This window comes from Phaseolus vulgaris, chromosome 2 (genome assembly GCF_051622355.1).
Source record: "Phaseolus vulgaris cultivar YP4 chromosome 2, ASM5162235v1, whole genome shotgun sequence".
Taxonomy (NCBI): Eukaryota; Viridiplantae; Streptophyta; class Magnoliopsida; order Fabales; family Fabaceae; genus Phaseolus; species Phaseolus vulgaris.
Genome location: NC_143499.1, coordinates 32,584,710 through 32,599,908, shown reverse-complemented (window position 1 = coordinate 32,599,908; position 15,199 = coordinate 32,584,710). Strand labels below are relative to the sequence as shown.

At 28.9% G+C, this 15,199-nt stretch overlaps 1 protein-coding gene across 1 annotated transcript; it reads left to right on the top strand.

The window, feature by feature from the left end:
* Positions 1 to 12,326: 12,326 nt before the first annotated feature.
* On the top strand, positions 12,327 to 14,302 carry LOC137811533 (transcription factor MYB106). The gene is made up of 3 exons (XM_068613323.2): positions 12,327 to 12,572; positions 12,667 to 12,796; positions 13,233 to 14,302. The coding sequence occupies exons 1-3, from the start codon at positions 12,440 to 12,442 to the stop codon at positions 14,167 to 14,169; spliced, it is 1,200 nt and encodes a 399-aa protein (XP_068469424.1). The 5' UTR covers positions 12,327 to 12,439; the 3' UTR covers positions 14,170 to 14,302.
* Positions 14,303 to 15,199: the final 897 nt, after the last annotated feature.

Sequence of the window (15,199 nt, the reverse complement as noted above, 5' to 3'; positions counted from 1 at the left end):
TTATTACTAACTTTTAATTGTTTGTAGATAAATTGTGAGATCTGTTTGACAAAATTCACAATTGAATTTGTGGGAGACGACTTGAGATTATCTGATCCTATCTATTTTATCATCTTTTATGTTATACAGTCTAGCATTATGTTATATGATCCACATTGAAACTACTTTTAACTTGATTATGAAACAATAATGATCACTATCCTCTCTAGTGAGCATAAACTGTGATATGTTGATAACTCAAACTTTGTTACTATCTTGAGCCAGGAGTGGCTTATGAAAGAATATTGCATTGAACTAGGAGTGAATTAGAAAATACTAATAGATTGAGTCAGGAGTGACTTCGGAAAGAATAACATTGAGTTAGGAGTAACTTGGAAAACAATATTGCATGTACTTCACTGTGATAGTCTGATTAGTTGAACTGGACTGGTTGGTCAAGAATTTGATGTAGTCTTTGTAATCATTTGAACCAATACAAAAACACTAAATATCTTTTCCTTGATCTTTTACTTTGCATGTTATAATTGTTTATCTAACTAAAGAAGAAGGAAAAGTTAAAATTTTACTAACAAATTAATTTAATATATCATAGTATATTCATCTACTTATCGTCTATTCGTGTATACTCAGATGATATAAGCAAAAAAATTGAGGAATTTAAAAACGCAATTCAACCCTCCATTTTTATGTTATTTTTTGGTTTTCACAATAATTTCACTTATGATATGATAATGTAGATTAAGGCATCAAGTGATTAAAAGATGAAGGAGATTCAACATTATTTGATTAGGTAACAAGTATATAAATCACTTTAACATAAGAAAGTAAGACTAGTATTTACCAATGATGTTTTTTATGGGTCAGATGTTACTTTCTAGGGGATAGGGGGATGTTCTTACTAATTATGAGTTTTCTTAGAAGATACTGAATGACAAGTTACATTAGGTATTCCAGGGTAATCATGGATTGTACTTTGGAAAATTCAATCGAAATCCAAATATTTAGATCAAATTTTAAATTCAAATTCATATTCTTTTTATAAAAGTAATTTAAATTTTTACAAATTCAAATCCAAATATTTGAATTAGATATTAAATTCAAATCCATAATTTTATAAAAAAAAAATATCCATACAAATTATTCTTGATCTACTCCTTCTTCTTCTTGGCCGACTTAGTAGGAAAATAAAAATACCATTACTTTAAGGATAGGATGCAAATCCTCAAAATCCATGCTGCTGGAAATGCAAAAGAGGATGAAATTGATTATGAAGCAGTTGTTAATATTTTTGAGGTATATATATATATATATATAAATGATATGTAAGTATGCATGCATATTGAAAGTATTGTTTTATATTCTTTTCCTAATGATTTTGTTTGACTTCAGGGATTAATGGTGTTGATCTTCGTAATGTTTGCAATGAAGTTGGTATATTTTCTATTCGTGTCTACTGTGATTATGCAATTAATTTTTTAAAAAAAAAATAGAATTGGAAATTTGGATATTTCATTTTTTTAAATTTGTATAATACCAAAATAAAATCTGATTAAAAATATTATAAAATATTGATGAAAATAAAAATAAAATTTAAACAAATAGATTTTTAATAGAACACCGCAATGCAAAAATAACAAGTTTGACCATTAGATTTTTTTATCCACCCAGTATTCTTAAATAACTAAGAATTCGAAAGATGTTAAAGAAATTTTTCATCTTTCAAAATATATCAATATAATTTGTGATATATTTTATTGAAAATATGATATATAATGGAAAAAGTGAAAAATGATTTTTATCCCTACTTAAAATGTTTTAAAACCTTAATTCTCTTACACAAAACCTCATACTCTCCCTAACTATTCTTTCTCAAAATTGGGACCCGTCCATTTCTCTACGGGGGAATGAATTTTTTGGTGATGTTAATTGAAAATGTAATGTTATTGAGAAACATGCAAGTTTGTACAATCTGATTTGTGAAATTATCAGAAAGGTGTTACAAAAGTTACAATCCAATATCAAAACAAAATAAAAGACAAAACAAAATGAAACGGTGCTACCCAACTTATCTCAAACATCACATTCACATTATCAATAACTACGAATACCACGACCAAACGCACGAACCACTACAACCAAAAAATTGGCTCTTTTAAAATGAAGAACAACAGAGCACTGTGTCTACCAAAACCACAAACCCTATCACTAGTGATAGGGGTAGTAGTGGAATTAGAAAGTTATATGGAGGTGCAGGAAGAAAAGTTGGAGGTACAGAGAGAATCCGTGTGTATATATATACCGACTAGAGAGAGATTACCTTTCGATAAGCTTTTGAAGTGGCGGTATTGTCCTTTAGATGTTTTTTTGTGGTCCTATTTTTAAATGTATTAGCATAATTAAGTATTATAATATCTTCTCCCAAAAAAAATACCATACAGTTATTTTTATCTTCTTCTTTTCAGAAACTTGACGTATTAGTTAGCTTGGCTTCCGCAAAATTGAACAGGTCAGGACCAATCTCTTACTCAACATGAATATCTTTGGCTTGTCAGTAAGTCTTTAAGTCCATATACGTTAATGTATTTATTAGCTTCTATAACTTTCTATCTGTTTCAAATTTTTATTAATTCCTGACAACTTTTACACTCTTCTTATCTTCACTTCCTTCTACACATTTTTTTCAATATACATCCACCATTTTTCAGAAACATTGACAAGGGATTTAGGCTTCAAAAGAAAAATAAAAAATATATATGAAAGAATGCAGTGAGAAAGTACATAGAACGAAATTGGAGTATTGTTAGATACAATACTAGCTCGAAGCTTCTGTGAGGCTACACTGCATTCACTCGTGCATTAATCTTAAGATCTGTAAACTGAAGAGGAAATGAAATTTGGTGACACCGCAGTAAATATGAAGATGGAACCCAATTTTTTTGCTCCAGTAAGAATTTATTTCAACAATTATGATTTCGTATTATTGTGTTCAGACCTAGCTAATCATTAAATAGATAATGCAGGCAAAAATAAATATATTCATATTTGCTTCAATTTCAACACTTTATTATGTCTTTCATTTCATACCACTTGTCCAACTGTGAGCGTAATTGTTAGATCGAAAACTCTTGTTTCCTAAAACCATAATATTCAATTCAATATTTGGAAAATATCAAGTATTCTCACCTAAAATAAAAAATAATAATTCCAATGGTTATAAAAAATATTAATATGTAATTTCTAATATATCAATATATATATCAAAACGTTTGTTATAAAAGCATGCACGTGATGTGGATATAATTTTTTTATTAATAAAACGAATTAATAAATATAAACCAATACCTTATACAATTGCACTTAAATTTCTTCCACTCTTAAAACAACATCTATCAAACATACAAAAACACAAATATTAAAATAAATAAAATCTCTGAAAGAACGTCAATAAATCAACAACAAACCAACCTCATTATTAATTCTTTTATTATAACTAATATTTGTTATTTTATTTTCTAAAATAAATTGCTTACGTTAAGAGGGTGTATTTAGTAGAATGAAAAACAAAATTCAAGAATATAAATTATTATATTAATTTTGAAATTTTGGATTACAATATAATTAGGATCTCACTTCATAATGATGTTTTTATATAAATAGTTTTTGTATAAAAAAATAAAAGTTTATTTCTCGAAAACATTTTCAACTTATTACGTGAGAGTTTAACTTTCAAACTTTGGAAAGAAAGAATAAATGATTATGAAAAATCCATGATAACCTCATTAGCTCATTTAATTATATAAAATTTTAAAATATTTTTATTCAATATGATAAATTATTAAATTTAAAAATAATGCTAATAAATATTTTTAGTATATTTATTATAATTCAAAAATATTTGTTACAACATATATTGTTTTGGTTTTTCAAAATAATAAACAGTATTCATCTTATTTTAAATTATCTGAAAAATCATCAAAAAAGAATTTACTTTAGAGTATTATTGTTGCAACATTAAAAACACTTATCTAATGGCAACATGGTAATCTCTATCTTTTAAAAAATAAATTGGATGACTTTCTTTCGTATTTTCCTAAAACAACATTTTCATTAAAGTCCAAAAAGTTCTCTAAAAGTTATTTATATTTAATTTATCACTGCCGAAGGTTACTAAGAAGAAAGGAACACATTTGACATGCTAAGATAATCATAATTTTTTTCCATATTTAAAATAATAAATTTTGTTTTCGACAATGAAGTTTCTTGACTAGTAAATAAAATAGTTCGGAAATTTACAAAAATAATAAATAACCCAATTAAATAATTTATCTAAAAGGATATTTTGAGAAAAATACTTATATATTTAGAAAAATATTAAGGAATATTTATAAAATAAAATCTTAATATAACTTATGAGAAGTAAAAATATATTATTTTAATTATTTCTAAAAATCATTATTCTCAAAATTCTTGATTGACACTGAGTGTGTTTGGTATAAGGGTAATAAGTTAACTATTAATTTATTTCACTACTCCATGAGACCCACACAAATATTTTTAAAGGTTGTTTATCTTAAAAACTTTTAATTTATAAATTACAAGTTACATTAACCATCTTTTGGTTTGTAACTTATTTAACTTTTTCTATTATTATTCTTTTCATTTCAATATTTATTATCACATACTTTTTAATTTCATAAAAACAATTAGTTATTACACCATTTTTAATACTTATTAGATTTTTTTTTATAATTCAAATTAAAAAATATTTAACATTGCAAATTGAAGTGACCAATATTTCATGTGATATATAAAAATTATATATGACTGAAATTGTAAAAAAAAAATGTACAGGAATATAAATTGATAAATAAAAAACTATTTTAAAAAAAATTAATAATATTAAATTTGATTAATACTAATTAGATTAACTAATTTAGATATAAGGACTTATTCAAATCAAAAAGCATAAACAACTTTTAAAACATAAATTGAAACAACTTCTGAACCAATGTAATATTACAATGTCTATATATAAAGTTGTCTGCAAACAGCCCAACATCCCTTACTACTTCATATAATTGTTGAAGCATGCATGCAGAATCCTTTTAAATGAGGTTATATCGAAGTTTAAATGATATAAAATAGTTATGAGAAAATCTTCGTCAACAGTGGAACTTGAATGATTGAACATATAAACTTGCCAACTTCGCAAACCACACAGAGGAATTGAAAAGACCTCGCAAAGTAGAATATTTGATTATAAAAAAAATGGTAATTAAGGAGCTTAGTGTGACATAATTTTTAAAAGTAAAAAACATATCTAAGAGATTTGAATTTTATTTTACTAAATGTTATTCATATTGTTTTTAATCGCAAAAATTGAATAAATTAATATTGATCACTAGTTAACTTTTATAGAAAGCAAATATGTAGGCGAAAAACCATATCTTATTATTGTCATAACAACCACATCTTTTATATAATATCAGACAAAATAGTTAAAAATCCTTTTTTCTCTTTAAGGAAAAAAAAAGAAAAAAAGATTATTATCGAAATATTGAATTAGTTATTTATTGATTTAAAAAATTGTGAAATGTGATTTTTTTTCCTTTTAAAAGGAAACCTAATAGGGATGTGTTTGAGAGAAAGTTGAAGATAAGATGAAAAATCTGTTTCTCGTGCTTCATATGTGAATCTTGTAATAAAAGTAATGTCAGTTTATATAAATATATGTAACACAGAAGCACGTTTGGTGTAGAAACCTTACATTCATGGGCTCTACCAAACAGTAGTAAATGAATGGAAAAAGCAATGTGAAAATATTGTGAGAGTGCAGTGTGATGAACCCCACCATAATAAATTCAACGTCTAATGTATATGTATATGTTGTGTGCTAAGTTTGTGGCATGCAAGGCAGCGACAGATCTTGATTAGTAGATACAAATTCTTTTGCTCTCCTATGGTCCACATATTGCGTGCTTCTTGGTGGATGCTATTATGAAATATCAGAACCATTACACAATATTCAGCTATCTTGTCTTCAGGGTTATAATATTTCTTATACGTAGCAGCCATATCTTATGTCCATTAGCATACCAAGTAAACAAAATCATTTAGTACTTCTCGTCTCGTCTGCTTCATTCATTCTATTTGCATCTCTTTTCAATCATCAATTTTATAAACTGCAAAACCTGCATTCTATCACCTCAAAAACATCACTAACAATTTGCAGCAACGTCCGCATCATTTTGGAAGCTCTTCATCAGTTCTCTATCATAGATTCAAAATCGGATTGACAAGTTTTGTTTAAATAAATTGTGAAGAGTTTAAATAAATTGGGAAGAAATTGGACGTTAGGTTGACAACTTCAGTGTATTTTATCTAAATTGAAGTTGACTTTCTCGTTATTGGACTTGAGTAGAAAGCTCTGTTTCTAACTTGTCTCTTCTAAATTCAATTTTGCGTCTTCTCGTTACACTAGAATGTGGCTCTGTTGGGACAAATGAGACTCTACCTGTTGATCACACTCCGACCGACAATCAAGTCAGTAAGAGCTACTAAAATAAGATAACTATTCAGTTTCAGTCTAGTATTCAGAAACAACGTCCCTTTACCCGAGGTCTCAAGCCCCTTTTATAGCTTACTCGTTTAACAACTTTCACTCATAAAAATATAATCTTCACTGAAAGCATAAAATAATAACAGAAAACCACCTGCTCACGGGTACCACTTATCTTCAGGTGCTAACAGATTTAAACAACTATTAATTAATATGTAACTAACATGTATTAATTAATATATAACTAACTTACATACTATCACAAGAGATAAAATATCTCTTTATCTTCGTAATAATATGATAACATATTTAAACAATAACAATTATATCTTTCAGAATAATAAAGCAACAGATTTAAACAATAACAATTATATCTTTCATCTTCCGGATAATATCACAACAGATAAAATATCTCTTTATCTTTTATCTTAATTACCTTTCTTGGTTCAACCCCTATCTGGACCGACCCCTACCTGGGTCGAACTCCCGACCCACCTCTAGAACCCAAACACCAAGTGGACCTCCCCCAAATACCTGGACCGAGGTCTTGAACATTCATGTCCAGTACATTTTTTAAAATTAAAAAATGTATATAATCATAATTTAAAATTACATTAAGTGAATAAAAATGTTGTGAAAATTTGTATTTTATAGTAAATAATATTAAAAAAAAATTAAAACTAAATTTTGTTTTGACAAAAACCAAATTGGATTAAAAATAGTTGTGTAATAATGTGAATAAGAATGTTGTGAAAATTTATATTTTATAGTAAATAATATTAAAAAAATTAAAACTAAATTTTCTTTTGACAAGAAACAAAGTTCCCTTAAATCAAGTTGGATTAAAAATAGTTGTGTAATAAATTAAAATATACAGTACTTTTTTTAAATGTTGTTAAAATTAAAAATAATTTTATTGTTTTAAAAAATTTGAAATTATATCGTGAAGTAAGTTGATACAATTATATATAAAAGATGTAGTGTTTAAATAATATTTATAAAACGTCAATTAAGTCCAATTTAGACGTGATTAGGAAATATAAATGTAGGAAAAGTTGTTATTTATGAGAAGTTGTGTCATTTCTTCGTTGTCTTCGTCATCATCCTTGTGATTGTTGTTCGGATGATACAATTTATATATAATTTTATTAAATAAAAATAAATAAATTTTGATATTATTTATAAAATAATTTTTTTACTATATATAGTTTTATTTAAAAAAATATTAATTATCATTCGTTTTGAAAAAAAAATTAAACTAAACTTGTCAACCGAATTGAGAATTTTAATTTAGATCAATATCTTGAAGTTGTCAATCCAATATCCAATTTCTTCACAATTTATTTAAATTGAAATTCTCAATCTGTTTGACAAATTTAATTTAAAAAAATAACAAATCAATGAATTTAATTGATGTTACATACACCATTTACAACTTTGAGTCAAAAATACCTATTTTTATAATTTTTTCTGCATTTATCCTTTACACATTTTGATAAGTTTTCCGCAATCGATATACAAAACATAATTCACACTGTTAATGTTAATCTCAGATATAGCTGGTTAGAATAGCTACAATTTTTTTGCATGATCTCCTAGAAATTTATATTGTTCTTTTTGAATAATTATTAAATATATCATGTAAGTTTCTTTTACTTTTGTTGGAACATTTGTGGTGGAGATATGAAAGGTAACCTATTTTTTTTTTCATAAGAATTGTAGTATCTTCAAATACTTTATTTAATTTTATTTATTCATTGTAAATAAATAAAAACAACAATAATAAATATTTCATTATTAAAATAATATCACATTTTGTTTTTTTTATCAGTAGATAATAAATGAAATTAAAAGGGAGTATTTTAAGGATACTCTTTACAAAAGATTCAGCAATTTCTATAAAACGTATCTCACATAGATTACGCGGGATCACCATATAACAAGAAGAAAGCATAATACTCTACAAGATACACACATAAAGGAGTTAACATAATAAGGTACTCCTACCATAACTTTAGTTTTCCTGCTACCAGCATCTTAATAAATACTTTATTTCACCATTTTACATATAAACTGAAAATAATTTACATTTCATTGAAAACTGAAAAAATTAATCATTTGGGCATTTTTTTTTAAATGTGGAATCATTTTGAAATTGAAGAAACATATGCAAACTAAGTTAATTCCAACTAAATTTGTGGATTTGATTGTGAAAACTAAGTACAGAGTTGCACTTGAAATTTGAGGATTTGAATGGCAATGTAGTAACCAACAATTAGGCTATACCATGAAAGTCATCGCTATTATTAAGTGATAGTAGGCCATCACTTGTAAAACCTATTTTATTGTTAGTCAAATCCTCCTCCCAACCCTTTATTCTCTTCCTCTTCACTAGTCGACAGTAGTGGCATACTTGTAATGATGACAAAAAGCCATTGTCGTTGTGTTGACAAAGAGGCTACGATTTTCTCTATTGTAGGTTAAACCATGGTGGATTATGTCTTTCATGGTTTTTTTCTTTTTCTTTATTCCTGCTTTTGCAGTGGTGTGTGGTGGTGAAGGTTTTTGATCATGGTTGTTGGAGTCTTTTAACTCCTTTTTCTCTTTCTTCTATAATCACCACCATGATTCTGATTGGGGATGGAGTTAGGTTTTGATAATGCTGAGTGATTAAGTTTAGATGTTGCTAAGAATTTTTTATATAAACTTTCATTAGGTATCACTATGGAACTTAACATCTCAATTAGGTTGACACCTCAAGAAACAATAATCATCTATTATTATATGAAAAAGTAGTATTAAAAAAAAGAAAAAAGAAAACAAAAAAGGGGGACTAGACCAAAACCCATATATTAAAAAAAAATGATACAATGGTAGACTATACCTATTTATGAAGAATTCTAAGAACAAACTAGATGAAAATTTATTATACCAATGAAACGATTATCTATGAATAAATCCTAAATTAACCAACTTATTCGCACACACATTACCTTCACGAAAAACATGAGTAACCCTAAACCTATTTTTTCCACAATAATTAAGACAAGTATTCTATCGATTACGAAACATTAGTCCGAGCAATAAATGCAGCACAAACCGAGGTAGAATCACATTCAAGTCATACATTAGTAAGCCTCCATCTTTTGAGCTTTCTCCATAGCATGTATAACTCCATAAAACTCAGCAACCATAACCGTCTGAACTTCAAGAAACGCAGAGAAAACATCAATAAACTCCCCACAAAAAATACACCCACAAGTAGCAAGACCAGGATATCACCTAGTAGTCCCATTAGTGTTAATTTTAACCCAACCTGGTGAAAGGAACTCCCATCTAACAGGAAGAGGATGAAGAAATTTACGAGTACGAGTATTAATACTAAAAAACTTAATCACGATGAAATCCAACATATCATTCTTAATTGAAGCTTTAGACTAATTTCTCACTAGACAAGTTAAATCTTTAATTACCGAAATAGCCCTACAAGCATCAATATTATCCCGAAATCTAGCATAATTCTTCATACGTCATATCATCCAAATAGAAAAAGTGATCACAACAAGCTTAATCAATTGAACCAAAGAACTACCAACACTCTTAATAAAAGAAAGAAGATCATTCTTATTAGAGATATGAGAAGTAAGAAAAATCTTCCCAACCCAACTCCACATATAATTTTAATTGTTACTAATTTGTAAAATTATTATACAATGATAAATAAGCAAAGTGTACTTTCTTTTGGTAGTTAAAACTTTGATAGCTAATTAGATACCAATTTAGAAACCATTTAACAATAATAGAAACTAATTTAGAAACAAAAAAAATTTAGTCTCTAAAATGGTTTCTAATTTAATCACTATAGCAATTAATTATTTTTTGCCTCTAAAGTTAGTTTTTATTTCATATGATTTTCTTGTATTGTTTGACTGGTTAATAATATTAGCTTATATCAGATTAGTTTCTTTAATTCATTGAAAATTATTTCGTAAAAATGTTTTCTTACAATGTTATTTGATCAGGTGAAATAAATAGCTCTTTATTTAGATTACTTTGTAATGATTCTCGAATTTAAACTACTTTTAAAAGATTGTATTTTTTTTTTATAATTGGAAGAATACTTTTTTAATGTTTTCATAAAATAAATTCATCAATCTCATGTTAGTACAAATCAACCCTTCTCATATACATTTGTTTTTTCGATTGTAGAATGGATGATTTCTTCAAGAATATGAAAAGTAAAGCTTTTTGAAAAAAAAAATAATGTTGTGACAATCTTTATAAAATATAAATCATTTTACAATTTTATTATAATAACATAATAAAATAAACACTTGAATTAACAATAATATACAAATAATATGAGTAATTTTCGAATAGTTGTTACAAGGGTTGTTACTATATCTTTAATTAACTTTTTCTATACCAATCTATGAATTGATGGCCAAAATTCCTTTCTACATTGATTGTAAATTATATAGAACCCTCTTAAACACACACACACACACACATATATATATATATATATATATATATATATATATACATAAAGAAAAATAAATAAATACCCAACAACTGCTATAGTAGCTAGCAAGATTAGAGCTTCTTGGACTTGATAATGAAAATGCGATAAGGGTGGTTGACAACAAGAAGGTTTTGGTGATCACGACGACAAAATAATGCTGCACATTTTCATTTACATTCAGTTGTTCACTCATTATTTGACAAATATAGCTTTCTCTGTTTGTTGATTACACCTAAATTTCAATTATGGTACCTCAAGTGTTTGCACCTATGCAGCATGTATATTTATCTCACTTACATCAGAGTTAGAAAAATGGAGACACTTGGATGGGTTTAGCTGGCTGAAATATGTGGTTGCTTAAATCAAATTAAAACAAAAAGGTTATCTTCATTTCGTTTTCTCTGACCAAATTATTGTGTACTTACACAGTACAACTTTGAAAATGGTTGAAGCAAAACACTAAAGCTAAAATATATACAAATTTAATTTATCACTACTAAATTTGTAAACGGATCACATAATTAAATTTGTATATTTTCATTGAACATTTATAAAAAAAGAATTTTATTACTTATAGAAGTCTTAATTAAAACGAAATGTATTAAATAAACAATACCAATAATCTATCCCAGAAGCCTTGAATATATGTATGTATGTATAGTTTAATTTTTAATTGTATATTTATTCATTCGAACTAATTATGATTTTTTTTATATAAAAACTGAATATTAAAAATCATATTAAACAACATAAACATTTTCATGTGAAAATCAGCATGATTAAAAGCCCCCAAGGTTCCTCAATATTAAATGTGTAATTATTTTTTCTTAGTGTCACTTAATTGCAATGTTGATCTTTTTATATTTCCTATTGTTCTAAATATCTTAATTAAAAAGATTTCGGATTCCTATCAACCATTAACTTTTGAAGAACAAAGTCAAATCAGTAACAGATTATGTGCACGTGACATGTTGTGTCTGCAAAAGTTTTTAATATATTAAACAAAGTAGTGATAAAAGATGGGGGTAAATATAAAATAAGAATAGAAAAAAAGTGAGTAAAATAAATAAAAAGAAAAGGAGAAAATATATTAGGCCTCGTTACTCTGACTATCCCTTTCCCACGCAGGTGTCTAAAATTAAGATACGGAACCTCACTCACAAATACACGTACTGCATCATAACTACTTGCACAGTGATATGTAATGTTTATCCCTCTATATATAACATTGTTTTCTCACCCTTCTCTTGAACTTGCTTACTTTGTTTGTGGCCTTTTCTCTCCTTCTCTTGTTCTCTGCACCAAACCTTCCAAAACCGCTAACTCAAACGTTTCACTATTGGTCCACAACACCAATGGGCAGGTCACCATGCTGTGAAAAGGTGGGCTTGAAGAAAGGCCCTTGGACTCCCGAGGAGGACAAAAAGCTCATGGCTTACATAGAAGAGTTCGGCCACGGAAGCTGGCGTGCCTTGCCTTCCAAAGCTGGTACTTGCATCCACAACCTTTTTCTTTCTCTCTTCTTCTTTTCTTTATGGTCTCTGTGTTAATAGCTTCTTGCTTTTTACGTACTAAAATTTAGGCCTTCAAAGATGTGGGAAGAGCTGCAGACTCAGGTGGACTAACTACCTTCGACCCGACATTAAAAGGGGAAAGTTCAGCTTGCAGGAAGAGCAAACAATCATTCAACTCCATGCCCTTCTTGGGAACAGGTGACCAAACCAAATCACTCGTATAGAAGTGGCAGATGTGATAGACCCATAAACCAAAAATAACAAAGAAATAAGGACCCTTTCTATATCCACTTTATTAATTATATATGACCCCCCCATATCTAGGAAACTTAACTTGCATATTAGTATCCCCTCATATTTTGCTATGCAAACTGCTACAAAATCATGCCATTGCCATTTATAAACCAACAAACTTAGATTTTTACAGATGTTTTTCACACTTCTCTGATGAGAACCGAAAATTTCCATTGAATGCTAACAAAGGTTACTTTGGATAACAGTGCAAAAAATGTTGATTTGTAACTGTATCTAACTCACTGTACTGCTTTATATGTATGTATAGACTGTTATATAGTTAATGTTCATTGCTAATGGTTAATGGTTGTTTCTTTTGCTGAATATTTTTGGAGCATAGATGGTCAGCTATAGCGGCTCAACTTCCGAAGAGGACAGACAATGAGATAAAGAACTACTGGAACACACACCTGAAGAAAAGGTTAACCAGAATGGGGATAGACCCCACCACCCACAAGCCCAAAACCGATGCACTTGGTGGCTCCGGTGGTTGCCAATCCAAGGACGCAGCCAACCTGAGCCACATGGCGCAGTGGGAGAGTGCCCGTCTCGAAGCCGAAGCAAGGCTGGTGAGAGAGTCAAAGTTGCAAGTCCAGAACAACCTCGGATCCTGCTCCAACCCTCAACCGGCGAGGCTGGTCCTCAACAAAATCACTACGCAACAACCCTCTCTACCACCCTGTCTCGACATCCTCAAAGCATGGCAAAGCTCATGGTCCAAGCCACAACCACCAACAAAAGAAAGTAACCCCAAAATGATGCATAGCATGTACGCCATGATGCTATCCACCGAAGACACTCTTGAGTCTCCAACCTCTACGTTGTGCTTTCCAGGAACAACATCAACTATGCTTCCTGTCTCCAACAATAACAACATTGGAGTACTGTTCAATGAAAACAACAACAACGACATGTTTCCTCTCTCCAGCACAAACATGGAAAGTGGGTTCATGAAAGAGAACACAGTGTTACATTTGCAAGACGATGATATTATGGCGGCTGTGGAAGCATTTAGAGCCACTACTACAGTGTACGACAGCAATCATAATGTCGTTCCTCCCACACTCCCCAACGGTGGCGTCCTCGAAGGACTCAACGATGATGAAGGGTTGGTTTATGAGTCCAACGATAACTTGGGAGTGGAGGAAGAAAACATGGCAATGATGAACGGGGATGGAAGCCTCTGCAACGTGAACCTGGAAGAGAATAACAAGCATTACTGGAATAACATATTTAATTTGGTGAATGATCCTTTGTCTGGTTCCTCTGTCTTCTGATCATCTCATCGATACACGGTTGTGTGGTGTCGTATGTGAAACTAGTTAGTTAGAGTAGCCGTTAGCTATAGGACTTTATTAGGTTAAAATGCTACTAATAGTAATAATGTCTCACAAAATAATTATGTAACCATCATATTCTTGTCCAAAATAGTATATTAGGTGTTAACCGTTGAGTTTATCAGTGTTTACAAGTAACAACTCTTGATTCTCTTCAGCTTTAGCAGCATAATATTCTAGGATTTCAAAATCAAATATTTATTCAATGAATTAATGTACTATGTGCTCTTCCTTACCATGGCAATCATTAGCATTAGCATTAACATTAACATTAACATTAACAACATACTCATTACGATCAACCTTTAAAACTGTATCTGTATAAGGGAAAATTAGAGGTACGTAGCTAGGTGAAATTTATATGTGGAACTTATGAAGTTTGGTAGAATCTTTTAGTGACCTGCGTATTGCTCTTCCATTATCAGCATGTACGTCACTCTTCATTTATGAACTTGAATTAATGATGTTAGCTGGCGGAGCAAGCATCTATTTTGATTTAGAACAAGACCCCACCAATCTGCTGCTTCCTGTCACAAAATCAGATTATTGCTTTCAAACTATTTTTTTAAATTTCTATTATCACTATTTTATAAACCACACTTTTCATTTTGTAATATTAAAGATTAAACAAATAATACCTAAGACATAATACATGCTGCACATTATACCAAATGTCTCCACCTATTATTCAATACTACTTTAAATACACGCTCCATCTATTATTTAACTGTTTAAGGTTTTTCCAGAAAAAACTAAAAAAGAGTGTAAAATACTGGTATTTTATTTTTTATTTGTACATAAAAATATATAATTAAAGAACAAAAACTATAAATGATAAAAGAATAAATTAACATTGAATTATACTATTTGGATAGGTAGGTATAAGAGGATGTCTTTCCAACATTTTCTAATTCTAGACATGTGAGGTGTGAATTTATATGAAGGTTACTAAGCATCACGTGCATTTTAC